The sequence below is a fragment of the Podarcis cretensis genome, assembly GCF_951804945.1.
Source record: "Podarcis cretensis genome assembly, chromosome: 9".
NCBI lineage: Eukaryota > Metazoa > Chordata > Lepidosauria > Squamata > Lacertidae > Podarcis > Podarcis cretensis.
In genome coordinates this window covers 32,645,687-32,664,478 of record NC_137178.1, presented here as the reverse complement: position 1 = coordinate 32,664,478, position 18,792 = coordinate 32,645,687, and the positions used below count along the sequence as shown (strand labels likewise).

The window sequence follows — 18,792 nt, the reverse complement described above, 5'->3', positions numbered from 1 at the left end:
GTTTTAATAATTGACTAAGACTTTAGTTGGCTCCCTGTTACAGTGTGTTAAAGGGAAGCATTTTGGTCTGGTACTTAATGAGCAGAATTCAGCATCCTAATCCCTGTCAATCATTCCAGCAGGATACCATGGGTCAATGATCCTGATCTTTCAAGAGATCCAGAACAATGAGCTGGTGAACACTGTCTAGTTAACAGAATATCTAGTAATATATACAGTATAGAAGAACACCTGATACAATTTTTTTAAAAGAAAAAACTTGAGTGAAGACTTCTGCAATATTTGAAGTCCAGTGCTAATTCTAGTATACGTTTTCAAATCTGCCTGACTTAATAGGGAATCACAAGTTTCTCTCGATTTTAATATAAACAAACCCAGATTAGTTAGCATTAATATTTAAATCTCATCAGGTCTGAAGACTTGAATCCTAGAATGCTCTAAAACATCAGCCTAGACCTATAAAAGCAATTGTAAGTCAAACACTAGAGCCTACTATGTCATTATCTGTCAAATTACTTAGCTGAAACGGTTTCCTGTTTCAGGGGACAAAGAGCCTTCTGGAAGTAGAATGAAACATTCTGAGATCATACTTCAAAGGGAATTTTCACAAAAGCAGAAGTGGCAAACCAGTTCAAATTTGCCATCTGCAATAACCTGAAGAGCTCAATAGCTTATTGAGGCTCAAGCCATCTCCATTCTTGTTACCAAAACTGTAAACAGTATTTCAGAGTGTCCATACTGAACTGGCAAAATGACTTTGAATCAATAAGTGTTAGCACACATAACAAGGAACAGCCACTTTAACATCACCTTTACAAACTTTAAGAGAACACAGATTCCTAAAGCCGACTGAAGAGTGTAGGCCCAACATGTTCTGCAGCTAATGCAGCATGAAACTGGAACAAAATGTTCTTTCCCCCCACTCAATTCTCCTAGATTTTGTGCTTAACAAAATGGGTGGGGGGACTGCACTGCCACCTACAAGCACAACTTAATCCCAAATAAAAAAGGACAAAGGACAAAGGACCCAATCATGGGTGTATATAAAAAAGGGCTTAATATTTCAAAGGGCAATAAGGTGGTTTTTTATTTTTAAAAGTATAGGATTTTCAGTGGAAAAGGTAAAGCTGGATTAAATGGTGAAAAAATACAGGTTGCCATTTTGATGCCAACAGTATGCGACATAAGCAGCTTTGCTTCTTGCATTCAACTACGGAAAGGTCTTGGCCTCACTCTAAATAGACATTATGAGACTTTAATAAAATCTGATTTGATTCTGTCCAGTTTGGATATTAAGAACACTGAATATCCAAGGTAGAGGTTGTGAATGAGTCCTTCTAATTCATGTAAATTGCAATATTCTCACAAAAGGGTAATTCCATAGTGAACAACATAATATTTGTAACCTCTGGTTGCGAATGGGATCCATTCCGGAATCCCGTTCGCATCCTGAAGTGAACGCAACCTGCGCCTTTGGGTCGCGATTTGCCGCTTCTGCGCATGCGCGTGACGTATTTTGGAGCATCTGCGCATGCGGCGAAACCCAGAAGTAACGCGCTCCATTACTTTCAGGTCACCACAGAGCGTAACCTGAAAACGCTCAACCTGAAGCACATTTAACCTGAGGTATGACTGTATTGGCCAGTATTATTAAACTAATTGTGTGTTAACTTGATTGATGTTCCCTTCAAAAATAAAGAAATATGCCAGATTGTTTAAATGATTTCTTTTTATTGTATTTTAAAAGTTGTGACTAACACAACAGTTTTACAACCACAATAATTTATCTGGACCTTAAAACAATTATATTATTTAAAATTATGAATAAAAAAATCAATCAGTAAGCAATATACACAGTTACTGTTATTGGCAACTGTGATAAAGTTTTCCAGCATATGACCTGTGACCAACATAACACATAAAATTCAGTGACAAACACATAAAAATAAATGCCTTCAGAGCAAGCCACTGTGTGTATGACACTTTACTTTGCATTCACAAATTGCAGGTGTGCACCAAATCCATTTGAGAAGTTGCATTGCCCAAAGGGTATTTGACTTGGCTCAGTCAATACCCTAATGATTTGTTTCTTTTCAACCCATTGTGTTTATTAGTAGAAAGTCACAGTAAGATGCTGGTGAATTTCATGAAGATTTTAGAATTTGCAAACTGCTGGAGCAATTTAAGATTGGAAAAATAAGAAGCTGAAAGAAAAACCGACTTTACATCACTACCTGGTCCATAACATTTATTTTCCATCTCCATGTCATAAATTCAACAATAACAAGGTTGCCAATTGACAGCAGTACTTCAGTGACTGTTTCTGCTTTCTTTCAGAATAATCACATTTCCCATATAGACATCACCCCCTGCGTTTCTTCTCATTTTATTAAATGAGAAAGCCAACTTTTCAATACAATGAAGGGTCATTAACCTATTGTCTATTTTCTTGGAGACATCTTTAACCAAAGATTAGGAAAAGAGAAATTCCAAGTCACCTTGAATATCATGCTGCTGGTTGCTTGCTCATGTATAAAATGCCATTTTGAAAAAAATGCTGGATTATGAAACTTTGGAAAATATATTTAAAATGATACAGAACATGTTAACTACTATACATGTAAAAATGGCAAATGGGTTTGTAGGTTGACATTTTCATGCAATTCCCTAAAACCACTTTTAGATCAAGCATATAACCCAAAAGACCCAGTCTACAGCAGATGTCAAACCGACGTATAAAATGGTTCCTTTGTTTATACCCAACTGCACCATACTCTTTCTGCATTGTCCTTCCTTGTTAACTACCATGTGCATATGTTATTAGCATCACATCATTTATTGATTCTGCAATATTCTGTTAGGCACTGTATGCTTTCAAACACATTCCGAAATCTTATTTTGATCTCTTGTTATGACAGCTGCCTTTAACAGATTTTAGATTGCAGAAACTCCAGTTCCAATACATATTTGTGAGTTATAACTACTAACCTCAATCTTAGCAACTGTCCTTTCATGCATTAGGAAAATCCTATTCTTTCTACCAAGAGTTGATACACCCCTGCAAGGGGCAATACAAGCATGAAGTGTCCTCCGATATGCTGCGGTAGTTGTGCTATTTATTTGTGGCCTTGTCTCAATTTGGGATGGTTAAAACAAGGTTCACTCCTTGTATTTTAATAGTAGCTAGGATAAGTGTGGAGTCATTATTGCCATAGCCTCTTGTCTTCTTTGATAGCATGATAGCCTTTCACTTATTTTAGCAGCATGCACATATGCAATGACTTGCCTGCTAACATCTGTACCTTCCACAGCAATGGGGGAGTGGGGTTGTGTTTGTATGCCGTAGTGCAACTGCTACACACTTTACTTTGAGTGCTACCTGTGTAGCAGTTGTTTTCCTGGAGCCTGATTCAGCTCATCAACCAGACATCAAACAATATTCAGCTAATTTTACTCAGAATACACCCAGTGAAATGAATGAAAATGTTTGTTAGGTCCTATTAATTTCAATTTCTTCTGAGTAAAACTTAGCTGAATACCATCCAGAACATACTTTCAAAAGACACACATAAAACAGGAACAGATCTGTGTTGATCAAAGTGGGCGCAACATTTTAGCCAGCATCATATACAGAGATACATACATATCATGCCCAGATTTTTTTCTGTATTTAATCAAATATCTTCTGTAATAACTTGCAGTTCAGATTATATTACATTGCCTTGGATGAAAAAACAATAATTTTCTTCCATCGAAAGGGAGCATCTAGCTACTTTCATTTTAATTTTATGTATAATGGGAAAAGATGATAAAAAGCACCTGGATCAATATTGTTCCATTCATTATTCCTTTATACTTAAGTCATAATCAGTTTGGTGTGAGAAATGAAAACCTGCTTGATATACGCAGTGAACAGGTACGCCATTTACTTTTATCCCACGTTAATCAATAATTAAAGATTAAATAGATTGAGACAATACCCATTTCTGGTTAAATAGAACATATTTTTAATGGAATTACAACGTTTGTCTGCTCATGCCAAGTGGATAGTTCCACAGATTTTCCATGAAGGCAAGTTGTCAACACCCCAAAAAGTGTCCATTTATCACAGGGCATTGAAAAAAATGCAGGTGGCAAACAGAGCAACAAAATAATTTTGCAGCTATCTCGATGGAGGTCACTGTAAATAAAATAAGCACACGCTTGTGTTGGGAAAAGTGAAATGTTTAAAGTCCAATTATGATCTAGCAGGTATAGCAGAGTGCGATTGGCTTAGTTTCTCAATTCATTCTTGCAAGCAGCATCAATCATGGATTTTGTTTGAAAACAGCTTGATTACATTGCCACTTCTTATCCATTAGGATACACATGTGTGGCTTCAGGGGGGAAAGTTCCCATTTTCTTTACTGCAGAAGTAATGTCAGCTATCAGACAGCATCTATAATTGACTTAGGAAGAAATTCGCAAGAAGGGAGGAGAGGACAAAATGCATTCAGATTGGAATTAGAAGGATTCTTCTCATCTCATCTCTTTTCTTTTCTTGGTATCCTTCCATCTTTTGCATTCCAGTCAGGTAATCTTTGAAGCGGTTGGAAACTTAAGACCCCCAGAACATGAAATACCTTACTACAGAGACAATCTGTGAGGGAATGTGAGAAACAGAACCAATAAAAGAGCAATACTCAAGTGACCTGTAAAGAAAGTAGATCAATATGGGGATTTGAATAAGATTAGATGCCTGACAGCTGAAGATCACAAAGCTGATAACATGACTAAATGAGGAAGTAAAGACACAGGCAATTACTCCTTTGCAACAACTTGTGGGAAGGGTTGAGGCTGGACTAGACACATAAGGTGCAAGGGCATTGCACCTTATGTGTCTCTCAGTATCCAGAACAAATTGCACCTGGACTCTCAGTATCCAGACCAAATTCTGGCCCAACATTAATAGTTAGTAAACAGTCTCCAATATCATCCACAGGACTCATAATAATATTGGTATATAATGCCTTAATGGCTGGGGACCAGTTTCCTTAAGGGGTCCCCTTACCCAATATGTGCCAACTTGATCACTTCAATCTGCAAAACTCACATTTCTGTAAGTGCCACACAATGTCTACATTGCATTCATCAGGAGTCACGTCTTTAGTGCCTGCATTTTGAAACTCCCTGACTATTGACATTATTGATGTCTGCTGAAAATGTTTCTGTTTCAGCAGATCTATTTAGATACATGATGTGTTACATGTTTTGTCATGTTTCAGTGTTTCTAGATTATTTTAACAGTTTCTACATGTTTTAGAAGTGTTTCAAATATGTTTTATTTTACTGTTAATTGTATTTTTATTACAGAGCAGGAGAAAACAAGCATGGTCTCTCTTCCATGTGACAGCCCTTAAGATATTTGAAGATGGCTATCGTATCTCCTCTCAGTCTCCTCTTTTACAGGCTAAAAGCTCCTTATTGATAACTAAATAAAAGTATATGATCAGGATGCAAATGAGCAACAGTGAAAGGCCCAGTTGACAGGAAACAAAACCTTTTCTCCAAGCCAGACATTGGAGACAGATATTTTCATACATGCAGATATATAATGCAACTATGGCAGCAGACTTCAGCAAACTGAAGTCAACACGCTTTGATTTGATCCACTGAATGCGTGTAAGTGCTACAATTAGGCAGTGGTCATCAGTGTCTAACCACCTACTTTAAGCTATCTGGTAGCCTACCTTTTGTCTTTTTTATTTAGTTGCATTTACATGATGCCCACAAGTCTGATTCTGGTTGCTTCCAATCTTTTCCCATTAACAGTTTCAGGTTCAGGCATTTAAAATATTCCAGGCAATGGCTGCAAAAGAAAGGAGCAAAAGAGTCAGATGGGTTGGAAACATTTACACTTACCCCTTTCCACATCTGCTAAATTGGTATGAAGAAAAGTTATTGTATTACAAAACTACAGTACAGTAACTACGTATTAAAGAACTAGTGTAAGTGTGTTGTTCTTCACCACCCCAAGAAATTACACTGTAGTATATATATGTGTGTGTGTGTGTGTGTGTGTGTGTGTCTGTCACATTCATATTGTGAAACTGATTGATATAATTACAGTCTGTGCCTTGTTGCCTTCTAAGTTTTCATGCAAGGAAAAGTAGGAAAGTAAGGTGTGCAGATAACACTCTGTCAAATAAAGAATAAAAAGTAGCCACCAAGATAAATAGATGGGTGGTAGATAGGATTGGAGGTTTTGTGGTGCAACCACCCAGAGAGCACATGACACTGTATGCAAGGTTATGTTTCAAGTGGACTTCTCACAAAGTCTCAGTTCAGGCATAAAGCATTTTTCTATCAGCATATCAGAAGCGCACGTTTTGCAGATTGAAATGCTGTAACGCAGACATACTACCAGATATTTCCTTTCAGCAAGTACTAATGAATATGGAGCACAGCAAGCTACCCCAGACCCAAGAAACCATTCAAAAGAACACAGGGGAAAGAAGAGCAAGCATTGTTATAATATTTTACACCATCATTCATATATTCACATTTCCGAATGCACTTCTTGATCCAATGAAAGTATACAGGTATTACTTTATATCCCAAAGGATAAGCTTAGCAAAGCAGTGTATGTGAGAGAGAATGATCTTTAAAGGTTATTTTGTTTGAACTCCTTTAATGTGTGAACATTTTCAATAGTAAGATTGCTACAAGCCAAATAAAAAGCATCCTTGACCAGCCTGACCAGCAGAAGCAACATCATTGCATTTAAGTTCTTGTCTAGATTCTGCAGTTTAGGTCCTAATATAACTTGCCCTCCTAACTTGAAGGATAATAAAATATTCTTCCACTCACACCAGTCTCTTAGAACGCCCCCTTCAAAAAAAAAAAAAAAAAAAAGCACCACAGATGTACTTACAAATCAGGTTTCTGTTTTGCCACAATGTCATGTTGAGGTACAGGATAGAGGGCTTCATATGTTCTGTTAACTCCTGACCCATGAATTGCAAATGCATTAAATTTGTCAGTAGCTGGTGGAAAATAACTCCAAGGAAGATGAGCTTTTCCATTCCATTTGGCACACGTTCTCGACACTTCAAACATTAAAGGAAGTTCTTGCTGTGTTAAAAAAAAGATATGCAGATTTATCCCAGTCCTGTGAGTGTTGAAGTAATTGTGCGTTTGGGGAAGGTGGTGGTGGAGTCCTATGGTTCACTTACTTTGCACACTTTCCGTCTCCCAGAAAGCAGCAACACCAGATACTGCCCATGCCTACAAAAACATAATATAGTCATTCCAGAAATACATCCATTAGCATGTCTCTAAACCAGAGGCAGCTTATAGTTCTCAGATGAAAATTGTGTAACCCAATAAAATGCAAATAACTCCTAAGCAACTTGCTATGTAAGTCAACATGAAGCCATTAAATTGCACAACTATATTTGCTTTATTCTGGACTACGTTTACAAATAAGGTAAAGGTAAGGTAAAGGACCCCTGCATGGTTAAGTCCACTCAAAGGCGACTATGGGAAGTGGTGCTCATCTCGTTTTCAGGCCAAGGGATCCAGCATTTGTCCACAGATAGCTTTCCGAGTCATGTGGCCAGCATGACTAAACCACTTCTGGTGCAATGGAACACTGTGATGGAAGCTTACCTTCCCACCACAGTGGTACCTATTTATCTACTTGCACTGGTATACTTTTGAACTGTGAGATTGGCAGAAACTGGGACAGAGCAACAGGAGCTCACCCAGTCGCGCGAATTCAAACCTAGGGGCGTGGGTGGTGCTGTGGTCTAAACAACTGAGCTTCTTGGGCTTAGCGATGAGAAGGTCGGCAGGTCAAATCCACGTGACAGTGGTGAGATCCCATTGCTTTGTCCCAGCTCTTGCCAACCTAGCAGTTCAAAAGCACACCGATACAAATAGATAAATAGGTGCCACTGGAGTGTCATGGTGCTCCATTGTGCCAGAAACGGTTTAGTCATGCTGGCCACATGACCTGGAAAGCTGCTTGTGGACAAACACTGGCTCCCTTGGCCTGAAGCAAGATGAGCAATACACCTCATAGTTGTCTTTGACTGGACTTAACCGTTCAGGGGTCCTTTACCTTTATCTTTCTTTACAAAAAAGACATTTGCTGAAGTAAGTCTTTACCAACCCACAGCCACATACACACACATCTTTATGGGCTGCTTTTAAATTCACTCATAATTGTCCATCATTTTTACTGGTCCCCCACCCTAGCTACAGCACCACTAAAATCCCCAATTTTATATATTTTTCAGAGCTTGCCTCCCTGAATAGACTCAACAATAAAAACATACACTGCCTTTATCCTATCTTGGATTCTTTATCCTATCTTGGATTCTTCTCACTCCGATTCTGTAAGAATACAGAAATTCATTCATTGGTTAATGTTATAATACTGCAGCTGCAAATTAAAGATTCCTACAGAGCTTTACAAGTAGAGTATTGGCAACCGCATAGGAAAACATACAGGTGCTTTTGCTCTTAAGGACTCTGTCCCTATGCACCACCTTACCATCTCACTGTATAATAATATTAATATTAGTAATTAATTTATTAATAGTAATATTAATATCCCACCCATCCGGCTGGGTTTCCCCAGCGACTCTGGGTGGCTTACAACGTATATGATACTGCACTGCACGTCAATATACATTAACTTTACAGCTCTGTTCCTTAGCTTACTGCTAAAATATACAGACTGAGAGAAACCATAATATTTTTTCCTAGCCACATTGTAGAATCAGCAGCTACCTTCTAAAGCCACAGAACAACTCCAAGCAGAAAGAAAGACACTTCTGATACTGCTTAAGGTCTGAATGGGATTCCCTAGTGGCAAATCCTGTTCTTCACCTGCAGAAAGCTGAAAGCACTCTTGGAATTCTAGCAATCTCCCAAATACAAACGTACACATCAAGGATTCAAGCAACATAATTGCATAAGAAATTAAAGGATTTTGAAATGTTTACTTACGGACAAAACTCCACTTCTAAGTACTGCTCAGTTTGGTGATTCAAGAAGAAAGCTTCTACAACTGAAAACCAACAAAACATTGCTGCTTCATTTTAAATCATTTTTATATTTACAGTGCAAACCTACACACAGTTACATGAACTCAATCCCATTTGCTCAATATAACTTATTCCCTATTGCATTTAGGATTGCAGACTTAGGCTACAATCCTATATCCATTTACCTGGGAGTACAGCCCAATTGAACTCAGTGGGACTTAACTCTGAGTGGATACACATAGGAGAATGCTGCAAAATCTCATTTCTGCTCTAATTTTTTCGGCAGCCCACTAACTGTATATATTTTTCATAATGTGCTTTGAAAACACTTTTCAAATAGCTTATAATTACCATAATCTAGAATAGTATTGCTTTTAAAACTACTACAAAAACGTGTTTTACAAATTCTGTGTGTGTATATACGTAGAGGGAAGAAACAAAAGATTGATTCTTCCATCTTGATAAGGATGGAAACAGCTGTGGAAAATAACAGATTTTCTATTTGATATTAGCTGTCAATCAGGTAAGTGATGCTTAGGGACTTTTACGGGATGCCTGTGTAGGTAAAATTGAACAGAACTGAGCAATCACTCATTGCACTGGCCCTAGGGAAAAGCCTTAAGTGCAAGAAAGTGATGCAATATACTCCTAAAGCAATGGAATGAATGTGAAACAATTGAGAGAGCAGGGAAAGAATTTCATTCATATGTATGAAAAAGCTACTCAGGAATCCTGCTGCTACTTTCCAATGCAGTACTGATCAACGGAAACAGCTGCAAGAAATAAGAATAAAATACAAATGGCTCCCAGAAAAAGATTTCTCCTCCACCTAGGGAAGTATAAATTATGAATTCTTCATACCTTCAAGAGCAGAAAAGAAAAAGAATGGGGGAAATTGTTCCAACTGATGCTCATACAGCACATTAAAGTTTTTTTAAATACAAAATTGGCGTTATTCTAGCAGGTAGCAGCATACTCAACTATTACTCTAGATTCTCCTCTAGAATGCTATGTGAACATAGCCAATTAGTGAATATTTTAAACACTATACACATTTATTGCACTGCCAATTTGAATGCATTATGCTATGAATGTTATTTTGGCAACAATGCTGTAATGCTAAAATTCAGAAACCTATGGAGCTTGAATGCAAGATAAAGCAATATAAGCTTGATGGCATAAGAAAAAAGTTTAAAATGTGAAGATCACATAGCCAAGGAAACTTGCCAGATGACTTCACACTGATATATCATCCTGTTTAAGAAAAATAGAATCAAAATAGTGTTGGTAACACTGAAACTCCAACTATCGAGTAGCCACAGTGAAAGCCCAGCTGAGATGGGGAGAGATTATGCTACTTAGACTTGGAGAAACATAGTGGCTATGTCAAACAAGACCACAAAATTTGTTGGTCCATCAAAAATGTTTTAAGAACATAAGAAGAGCCTACTGGATCAGGCCAATTGCCGATCTAGCCCAGTATCCTTTTCCCATAGATGCCTATGTAAAATTGAAAGCAGGATCTGAGCTCAACAGTGGAGGTAGTTTTTAGTCGTCTTATCCAGATATCCCTGCGTCAGTAGTATGTGGCCTATAAAATGAGAGAACCAAGTTTTATAAGGCTTTTATGACTGATGATATTCAGTACTTTGGATGTCACCCAAGCTAAATCACACTCAGAGTAGATACACTGCAATTAATGGGTCTACACTGAGCATGTCTTACAGTGAACATCACTCTTATTTTAAACAGGCTACAAAGTGGGTGGCTATTTGAAAATCTGTATTATGGTATTAGTTTGAAGCAGTTGATTTATCATCAGATCCCCTAGAAAGTAAGAAAACCAGTGAGTTTAAGTGGCAATTGTACTGAAGGGTTGGAATTTGTATTATAAGATAAAAGTTCTTTGGACTACTCATTTAGTGAAAATTAATTTATCCAGCATAAAGGATGAGATGTACTCTAAAAGATGTACATAAGAGTCTTTATCACACAGGAAAGTTAAGCCTACCATGTGGATCTTTTAAAAACCTTGAAGCTAATGCACCGAGATTAGGGTTGCCATGTTTCTAAAAGTAAAAATCAGGACACCCCGAAAGTTGTTGAGATATTTTTTTTACAAAAACTGTGATTTTTCGATTGACTAGATCCAGGACAAAGCACCACCTTTTGGAAATCCTTCTGCCCCAGGTATCAATTCCACATTTGAAATCCAAGTAATGTCCAGGAAAATCTGGACATATGGCAGTCCTAACCAACATACAGTTACCAAACTTTATTGATGGGACAAATATATGGATTTTCATTCATTTTGTACTTGACTATAGTATTTGGGGGGACGCAGGTGGCGCTGTGGGTTAAAGCCTCAGCGCCTAGGGCTTGCCGATCGAAAGGTCGGCGGTTCGAATCCCTGCGGTGGGGTGCGCTCCCGCTGCTCGGTCCCAGCGCCTGCCAACCTAGCAGTTCGAAAGCACCTCCGGGTGCAAGTAGATAAATAGGGACCGCTTACCAGCGGGAAGGTAAACGGCGTTTCCGTGTGTGGCTCTGGCTCGCCAGAGCAGCGATGTCACGCTGGCCACGTGACCCGGAAGTGTCTCCGGACAGCGCTGGCCCCTGGCCTCTTAAGTGAGATGGGCGCACAACCCCAGAGTCTGTCAAGACTGGCCCGTACGGGCAGGGGTACCTTTACCTTACCTATAGTATTTGGGAATACCATATAGGAAGATCATTCAGAGGCAGTCCTTAATCACTGTCATGTATAGTAACGGATTACAGTGGTACCTCGGGTTAAGAACTTAATTCGTTCTGGAGGTCCATTCTTAACCTGAAACTGTTCTTAACCTGAAGCACCACTTTAGCTAATGGGGCCTCCCGCTGCTGCTCAATTTCTGTTCTCACCCTGAAGCAAAGTTCTTAACCTTAGGTACTATTTCTGGGTTAGTGGAGACTGTAACCTGAAGCGTCTGTAACCCGAGGTACCACTGTACTACCATTTTGTCCACTGTAACACTCTGTATATGGAATAAGCAGCTTGTGCTATAAATAGCCTATTGCTAGCATTTACACACTTGCTAATGAGCATATGTTGTAGCATATCCCCATAACTATTTGCAAAACTACTTTCCCCTTTGAGGCAGGGGCCTGTCCTTTTGTACCGTTTGCACCATATAAACTGGCAATAATAATAATAATAATGCCCCATGTAGGTTTCATAGCATTGTATTTCTTTAGGTTTTCACAAGCTGTGTGACAATTTCTACAAAGAACCTGGCATTAATAACATTAGTTTTGATTCAGATCTGGATAATTAGATGATTGTTTACCATAAAATTCCAAGACAAGCATCGTAATATATTTCTTTACCTAGGAGGCAGAATTGCGGAGAGCATGTTCAAAAAAAGAACACAGATTTCATGAAAATTGCCTGCCTTTTGAAATAACCTAAAATAGATTACTCGATATAGAAATGGTAATTGATGCTTACAACACAGTTATAATATTTATTCAGGTTGCATAACCCCTAATAATTTGCAATAAGTAGCCTTCCCATTAAAAATTAAATGACCCTTCTGCCCTACTATATTACATTATATCCCAGCTAGAAGAGCACAGAGGGTGAAGAAACAGCTGTGGGTGGAAGGGGAGCCTCTCCTCATCCTTTGGACCCCTGGGAAAGCTGCTGCACCTGGAACTGGTTGTGGAAAGTGCAGCTGAATGGGACACAGCTGTGGGCGGTCTGAGGCAGTGCCTTGGGTCTACGCATAAAGAGCAAGTCTAGAGCGAGAGACTAGGCTGATGTTTGCTGTTTCAAGTATCTTTTTGTTGTGAAACCTTTGTGGGTGAGCTCAGAGTTTGCTGGACTCCGGGTGAGAAACCCAGAGGATGATAGGGTGTGACCAAAGGAAAATGAATATATTTTATTTTACTTTATTTATTTATATACACAAAAACAGCCCTACTTATTAATGCAGCGCTTATATGTAAGTGTGTATTTTTGTAATATTATGTTTAAGTTGTTTGCTGTTGCTTCAGTTTTCTGTACCCTAATCTCTAATAATATATATTTAATATATTAAGCAGTATAGAAATTAGATATTAAATAATCAATACTGGAAAGAAAACTGAATGTTTAGGGCACTTGGAACTCCTAACTAGGCTTCATGCATTTCTCTGTTTTGAATCAGCTTCTCTGATAGTCACAGGATTCTGAATAATACTAATGGAAAGCTCATTCTCTCAATGTAGATCTTTGTATAACCAAAACAGCACCATCTAGCCACATCAGCAGGCTCAGGGTAACCCAAAGCTTTACAGAAGTAGAGGATGGGAAAAGGAAGGGTGGTGGGAGGGGAATAGGCGACCTACACCCCCTCACAGCAGAATTAGTGCTGAGCATATTCAGTGGGCACAAAATGATGAATCTGCTGGGGGTGAAAAATGGAAAGCTGAGGTGGAATGGAATACTCTGAAAAATGGCAGAGTTGTCTGTCTGCAAGCTTGAACAAGAGCATAACCTGTTGTTGCATTTCTTTAAACAAAGTTCAGCATTTCTCTTTACAGGAATGCCAGCCTGTACTCAAGACATGCTGCCAGAATATACATGACAGAACCTTGCAAAAAGATTGATTCACTTACCCTCATAGTCCCACAGTCCATTGAATGGTTTTCCAGGTTCACCAGGAGGAGCTGGAGGATCATTAAAAAATGGAGCACACACTTCTATCATCATTCCAGCATCTTCACCTGTGAACTTGATTGTTACTGGATCATGACTCACTGGTAAGCTGTTCCATGTATCTTCAATTTTAAACTCCATCTAAATATTATATTGTAAACTTAAAATGATTATTTTTGCTTAATACTAAGAAGTTTGCCACTAATTTTTTTTTTTTGTTTCGTTAAAAAAACCAACCAACCAACCTGCAGTGTCACTATATTCCTGCTTCATTCAACCCTCTGCTGTTGTTTAAACTCACAGCTTTCATCTACAGTCATACCTCATGTTACGGACGCTTCAGGTTACGTCTTACAGGTTGCGTCCTGTGGTGATCCAGAAGTACTGGAAAGAGTTACTTCCTGGTTTTGCTGATCGCACATGCGCAGAAGCGTTAAATCGCGCCATGCACCTGCGCAGATACGGCGCTTCAGGTTGCACTCTTTTCAGGTTGTGAACGGGCCTCCGGAACGGATCCTGTTCTCAACCAGAGGTACCACTGTATGTCCTTCCACCCCGCTCTACTCAAACTTCTGCCATTGTAGGAGTGAAAAGGGGAAACACTGAAATGGGCAGAAATGCTTTTCAGAGCTTCTCAGCTGCCTCACGTGAGAGACAAAGGATGAGGAGCCTTCAAACATTCCATAGTACTTTCTCACAATGTATTTTACTCCTGGTACCATGTGTTGTTTTCAACATGAAGTTCTAGATTCAATGTAGTAATTTAGCAGAAATGTTTTCTTAACAAACAGACACCCATATATGTACAACATTCATCAATTGAACTTAGTACTCTCTAACTGAACAAACTGATGGGCTTGCTCTTAAGATACAGTAATATATATCAGCATGGGTTATGCGTACAAAAGGGGCTGCAGAATAGAAGAAAGGAGGAGGCATGGAAATGGGATGTGGTCTTTGTGCAAGGATTTGAAAAAACAAGGAGGTGGGAAAGGGGAGGGGTGGGAGATAATGGTGTGTGTATGGAAAGGAAGATGCACAATAGGAGAGAGGGTAAGGTGTGGAAATAAGGGTGATCTGTGTGCAATGGCGAAGCTAGCTGCTCCGGCACCCAGAGAAGCAGGGTGGGGCGATCTGCCCACAGGGCAATCGGTGAGGCAGCACAATCCTGGGGGAGGACCAATCGTGGCGCGATCCTCTGGGGGGGGGGGGGCGATCACAGCGCAGTGACGTGATCCTCCCGGCGGGGGGCCGATCGCTGCGTGGCAGCGCGATCCACCCAGGGGGGGTTATCTCTCCCCCCTGGGATGACACCCGGGGTGGACTGCCCCCACCACACACCCCTTCCTACGCCCTTGTCTGTGTGCAAGGAGAGTTGAGAAAACTACGGACAAGGGGTATGGAAAAAAGAGAACGAAGGTGCAAAGTGGGTTGCAAAATAAGATGGAGTAGGTGGCATGGGAATGGGGTTGAAGATGAAAGCAGGGGTGCAAAAGAGTCTGGATAATAGGCCGGGTTGGTAGCTTCATAACTGGGCAAAGGGCAGAAAGGGTGCTTAGTAGTGTGGTAGGAGGTTACAGTAGGTTATAATAGGGGCAGACAAAAGTAAGTGAGGAGGCATGGACATGGGAGCAAAGGTGAAAACAGGGATGCAAAGTGTGGTTGCACATATGAGTAGAAGAGAGAAGTAGCTTCTGGAATAGGGTTGGGAAGTTGAAAAGTGAGCTTAGTAGCAGTGGGAAGGGGAAGCTCTAGGGCAGTGGTTCCCAATGTGGAGCACATGCCCCACAAGGGGGCAATTTGATTTTTAAGGGGGGCAATCAAGAATGTGTTATTAACCCTGAATGGCCTTTTAGGCTTCCTCCATGTGAACAGGAGTTCACTTTTTTAATAATTATATATCACGGGGGGGGGGGTGGCATCAGGATTTTAGAGATGCTTAGGTGGAGCATGGCCCAAAAAAGGTTGGAAACCACTGCTCTAGGGGGTTAATGTGGGGAAAATAGTAGGGGGGGGGGTGAATGGAGCAGACAGGGGCACAACTGCTAGTAACTTTAATAGCATTCTATAATCTCCCAACTCCTACCCATTATTGCAAGCAACACAACATTATTGCAATGGAGAGATGCAAGTCAACCAATTGCATGTGTTACTGGAAGTTCCATTAAGGTCTTGGTATAGAGTTATTACATACGCAGGAGAATTAAATGACTTGCTGCAACACCATACCTTTTTCAGTACCTGACTGTTCATGCCTATTTTCACCACAGGGTGTCCACAGTGATCTCAACTTTAACTTGTATACGGTAAATATGCAAATCCACTGTCATCCTCCAAATAAAGTTGTATTTCCACAGCAGTACTGGTGCTGAACAAATGGCCTGCCTACGGATAAAGTAGAACATGTTAAAGTTGAAATACAACTATATATCCTCTGCAAACTTATGATAAAAATAAAATTTCCTTGTAATTAGTCTTGGAAATCTACTCATGCAATATCTTCTAAGAACTTAAGAGTGAACTGAATCAGACCAGTGGCCAATTTATTCCAGCATTCTGGCCAGTCAGATGCTTTGGGGAAGCAACTTTGCAAGCAGGTCCCGAGGGCAACAGCATGTTCCTCTTCTGTTGTTTCCAGCAACATGTATTCAGAAGCATACTGCCTCCAACAATGGAAGAACAACACATCCATCAGGGAAAGTAGCCACTGATAGCCTTGTGCTCTAAGAATGTGTTGAATCTTCTTTAAAAGCCTTCCAAGTTGGTGGCCATCACTGCCTCTCATGGAAACAAATTTCATAGTTTTGTCTGTCCTGAAAATTCCTATGTTCAGCTTCAATGGATGTCCCTAAGTGCTAGTGTTGTGAAAGAGAGAAAAACTTTGCTCTCTCTGCTTTCTCTAGACCATGCATAATTTTATACACTACTGTTACGGAACCTACTATTTTCTTTGAACTAAAAAGCCCCAAATGCTGTAATATTTCCTTCTACATGGCTGCCTCCAACTGGTACATAACATAGCAGTCTCCTTGATTGGCATTCTGTGGTCCATCAGCTTATCCTTGTGCTCTACAACTTGCACTTGCTGCCTGTAGCCTTCCAGGTACCATCATCCTGAGCAGTTACCTGTACACCAAGTCCACACAATGAGGATATATGTGAAAGAGTTTTCCCAACATTGTGGCACTCCCCTCTCAAACTATCTTCCAAACCCAGGACACATCAAGTAGAAACATTGTTAGCCCTTCCTATTAGGCTACTTTGGGTAAAACTGAAGTTGGAGTATGCATTAAAAAAGCATTTTTTAATGTTGGAAGCCTACACAAAACAAGGCATTGTAAATAATGTGCAGTTCATACTTCAGCATCAATCCACCCACAAAGCAATCAAAAGACAATAGCTTAGACACTCAAATGTGTGACTAATATAAAAGTCAAAACTTTCTTCTCAATACTGTATGAGAAAAGAGTTTAAAGGAGGTAAGCTGAGTGGCAAGTTGAGTTGAGCATATCAAGAAAAGAGGGTGCAATTCCTACGTCATCCAATTTATCCAGGAACCAGTTCCCCCACCTTGTCTAAATGATACATCTTCCTGTCCATACCTGCAGAAATATTGCTCTATTTAACTCTTTCCCTCCTTAACTAATTGCCTGTGGTAAAAATAAACTTTGAATGCAGGACTGGGAAAATGTGAGCTAATTACAAATTGACTGAAGGATAGCTCCAGCATTAAAATTCGAGAGTCAATGGTAGGGAATTTGGTCTCCAGTTTTTCCAAAAAGGATGTGAGTTGGTTCCAATATCCTGTCAATGTCTGCTTATTGGGGCAAGGCTAATTATATTCTAATTATGATTAGAACTAAGTTTGATCAGCTCAGGAGGAATGCCTGGGCAATATTATTACATGGCTGGAAGGAAATAATTTCGAGATTAGACTGCTGGGCACAAAGAAAATTAGTCCCACTTTATATCGACCCATGATGTTGGATTTGTGGGCTAGGAGGGAATACGAGTTGTATCCCAATTGAGGGATAGCTCAGTCAGTAGAGCATGAGACTCTCAAACTCAGGGTTCAAGCCCCACGTTGGGTAAAAGATTCCTGCATCGCAGGGGGTTGGACTAGATGACCCATGGGATCTTATCCAACACCACAATTTTACAATTCTATGCTGCTGCAGCGTTTGCATGCCCACAAAGGACATCAGGTTTCCAGAACTTGGGGAGGAACTTGGGAACTACTAGCAGTGGAGAAGGGGCAACACAAAGTGTTAACACATCCCATTAATCACTATCCAGTATTGTGGGTAGGTCACACTGCGATAAGAGTTCAATAGAGAGTGCTTATGTGTGGGTGGGGAAAAAATCAGATCTGCCTGACTATGTGCATTTGGAATATACACTCTCTTAACACAATATTGTGTGTGTAAGTGCAATAATCGCTCTTTCCGCAGGATGCCGACATACTGTACTGATGAAGAGGCCAGTGAGACACATCCCGAGCATCTCTTATCTCCTCTCTGCAGAGTAGATATCTATTGCAATGACTGTTCTGGGCAGTCGATGCGGGCAGCCCTCTTCGATTTAAACCAGGTCCTTCTCCCCTCTCCCCAGCCCCGTTCGGTTGCCAACGTTTTCCGCTGGGGAGGACCCTCTGCCTCTGGAAACCGCGCGAGACGAAAAAGTTTCAGCTGCCACCATTTCAGCTCACCCTTTTAAAAACACCGAGGAGCGTTGGGGAGGCAAGTTGCTTCGAAACAAGGAAGAGGGAAGGAAATCCAGCCCTGCGACCGGGCTTAGGGTGGCTGCCAGCCAAGTCCCCCATGCTACTTTGCTCAGGAGGAGGCCCCGTTGGATTTAATGGGGCTCCCTCCCAGCTAGGAGGTAACAGGTCTACTCGGAAGTAATTGGTCCATGGGAGATGGAGATACTTACTTCCGCGTAAGCGCGCATACAAACACACAGCGGTTGCCCACTCACCGCTCAGTTTTGTTCCTCAGCCGCCTTCCTCGCACAGCCTGAAGGAAGAGGCGGGCATGTGATGTTTTTTTTCTCTTTCCCCTTTTAAACCAATGGGAAAAGTCA

The 18,792-nt window shown here is 40.3% G+C and overlaps 1 protein-coding gene across 5 annotated transcripts; it reads right to left on the bottom strand.

Moving 5' to 3' along the window:
• Positions 1-31: 31 nt before the first annotated feature.
• LOC307223478 (UPF0462 protein C4orf33) lies at positions 32-18,786 on the bottom strand. 5 transcript variants are annotated; one of them, XM_079989463.1, is made up of 8 exons: positions 18,643-18,755; positions 15,940-16,095; positions 13,671-13,851; positions 8,998-9,058; positions 7,215-7,266; positions 6,914-7,113; positions 5,730-5,848; positions 32-142 (listed from the first exon to the last, which is right to left on the bottom strand). In XM_079989463.1, exons 2-7 carry the CDS (start codon positions 15,961-15,963, stop codon positions 5,746-5,748), a joined length of 621 nt encoding a protein of 206 aa, XP_079845589.1. In that variant the 5' UTR covers positions 15,964-16,095; positions 18,643-18,755; the 3' UTR covers positions 32-142; positions 5,730-5,745. The 5 variants fall into 5 exon arrangements, with proteins under 5 accessions (XP_079845589.1, XP_079845587.1, XP_079845588.1 ...); XM_079989461.1 differs by lacking the exon at positions 32-142 and adding an exon at positions 1,712-4,639 and having other exon boundaries at positions 18,688-18,786; XM_079989462.1 differs by lacking the exon at positions 32-142 and adding an exon at positions 1,712-4,691.
• Between the last annotated feature and the right edge of the window lie 6 nt (positions 18,787-18,792).

Coding starts and splice junctions, on each gene's coding strand:
- LOC307223478 (XM_079989461.1), bottom strand. CDS start 15,963: ATGAACAGTCAGGTACTGAAAAAG. Junction 7,114..7,214: donor GGAGACGGAAAGTGTGCAAA/GTAAGTGAACCA, acceptor TTTTTAACACAG/CAAGAACTTCCTTTAATGTT. Junction 5,849..6,913: donor GCAAAACAGAAACCTGATTT/GTAAGTACATCT, acceptor TTTCTTTTGCAG/CCATTGCCTGGAATATTTTA.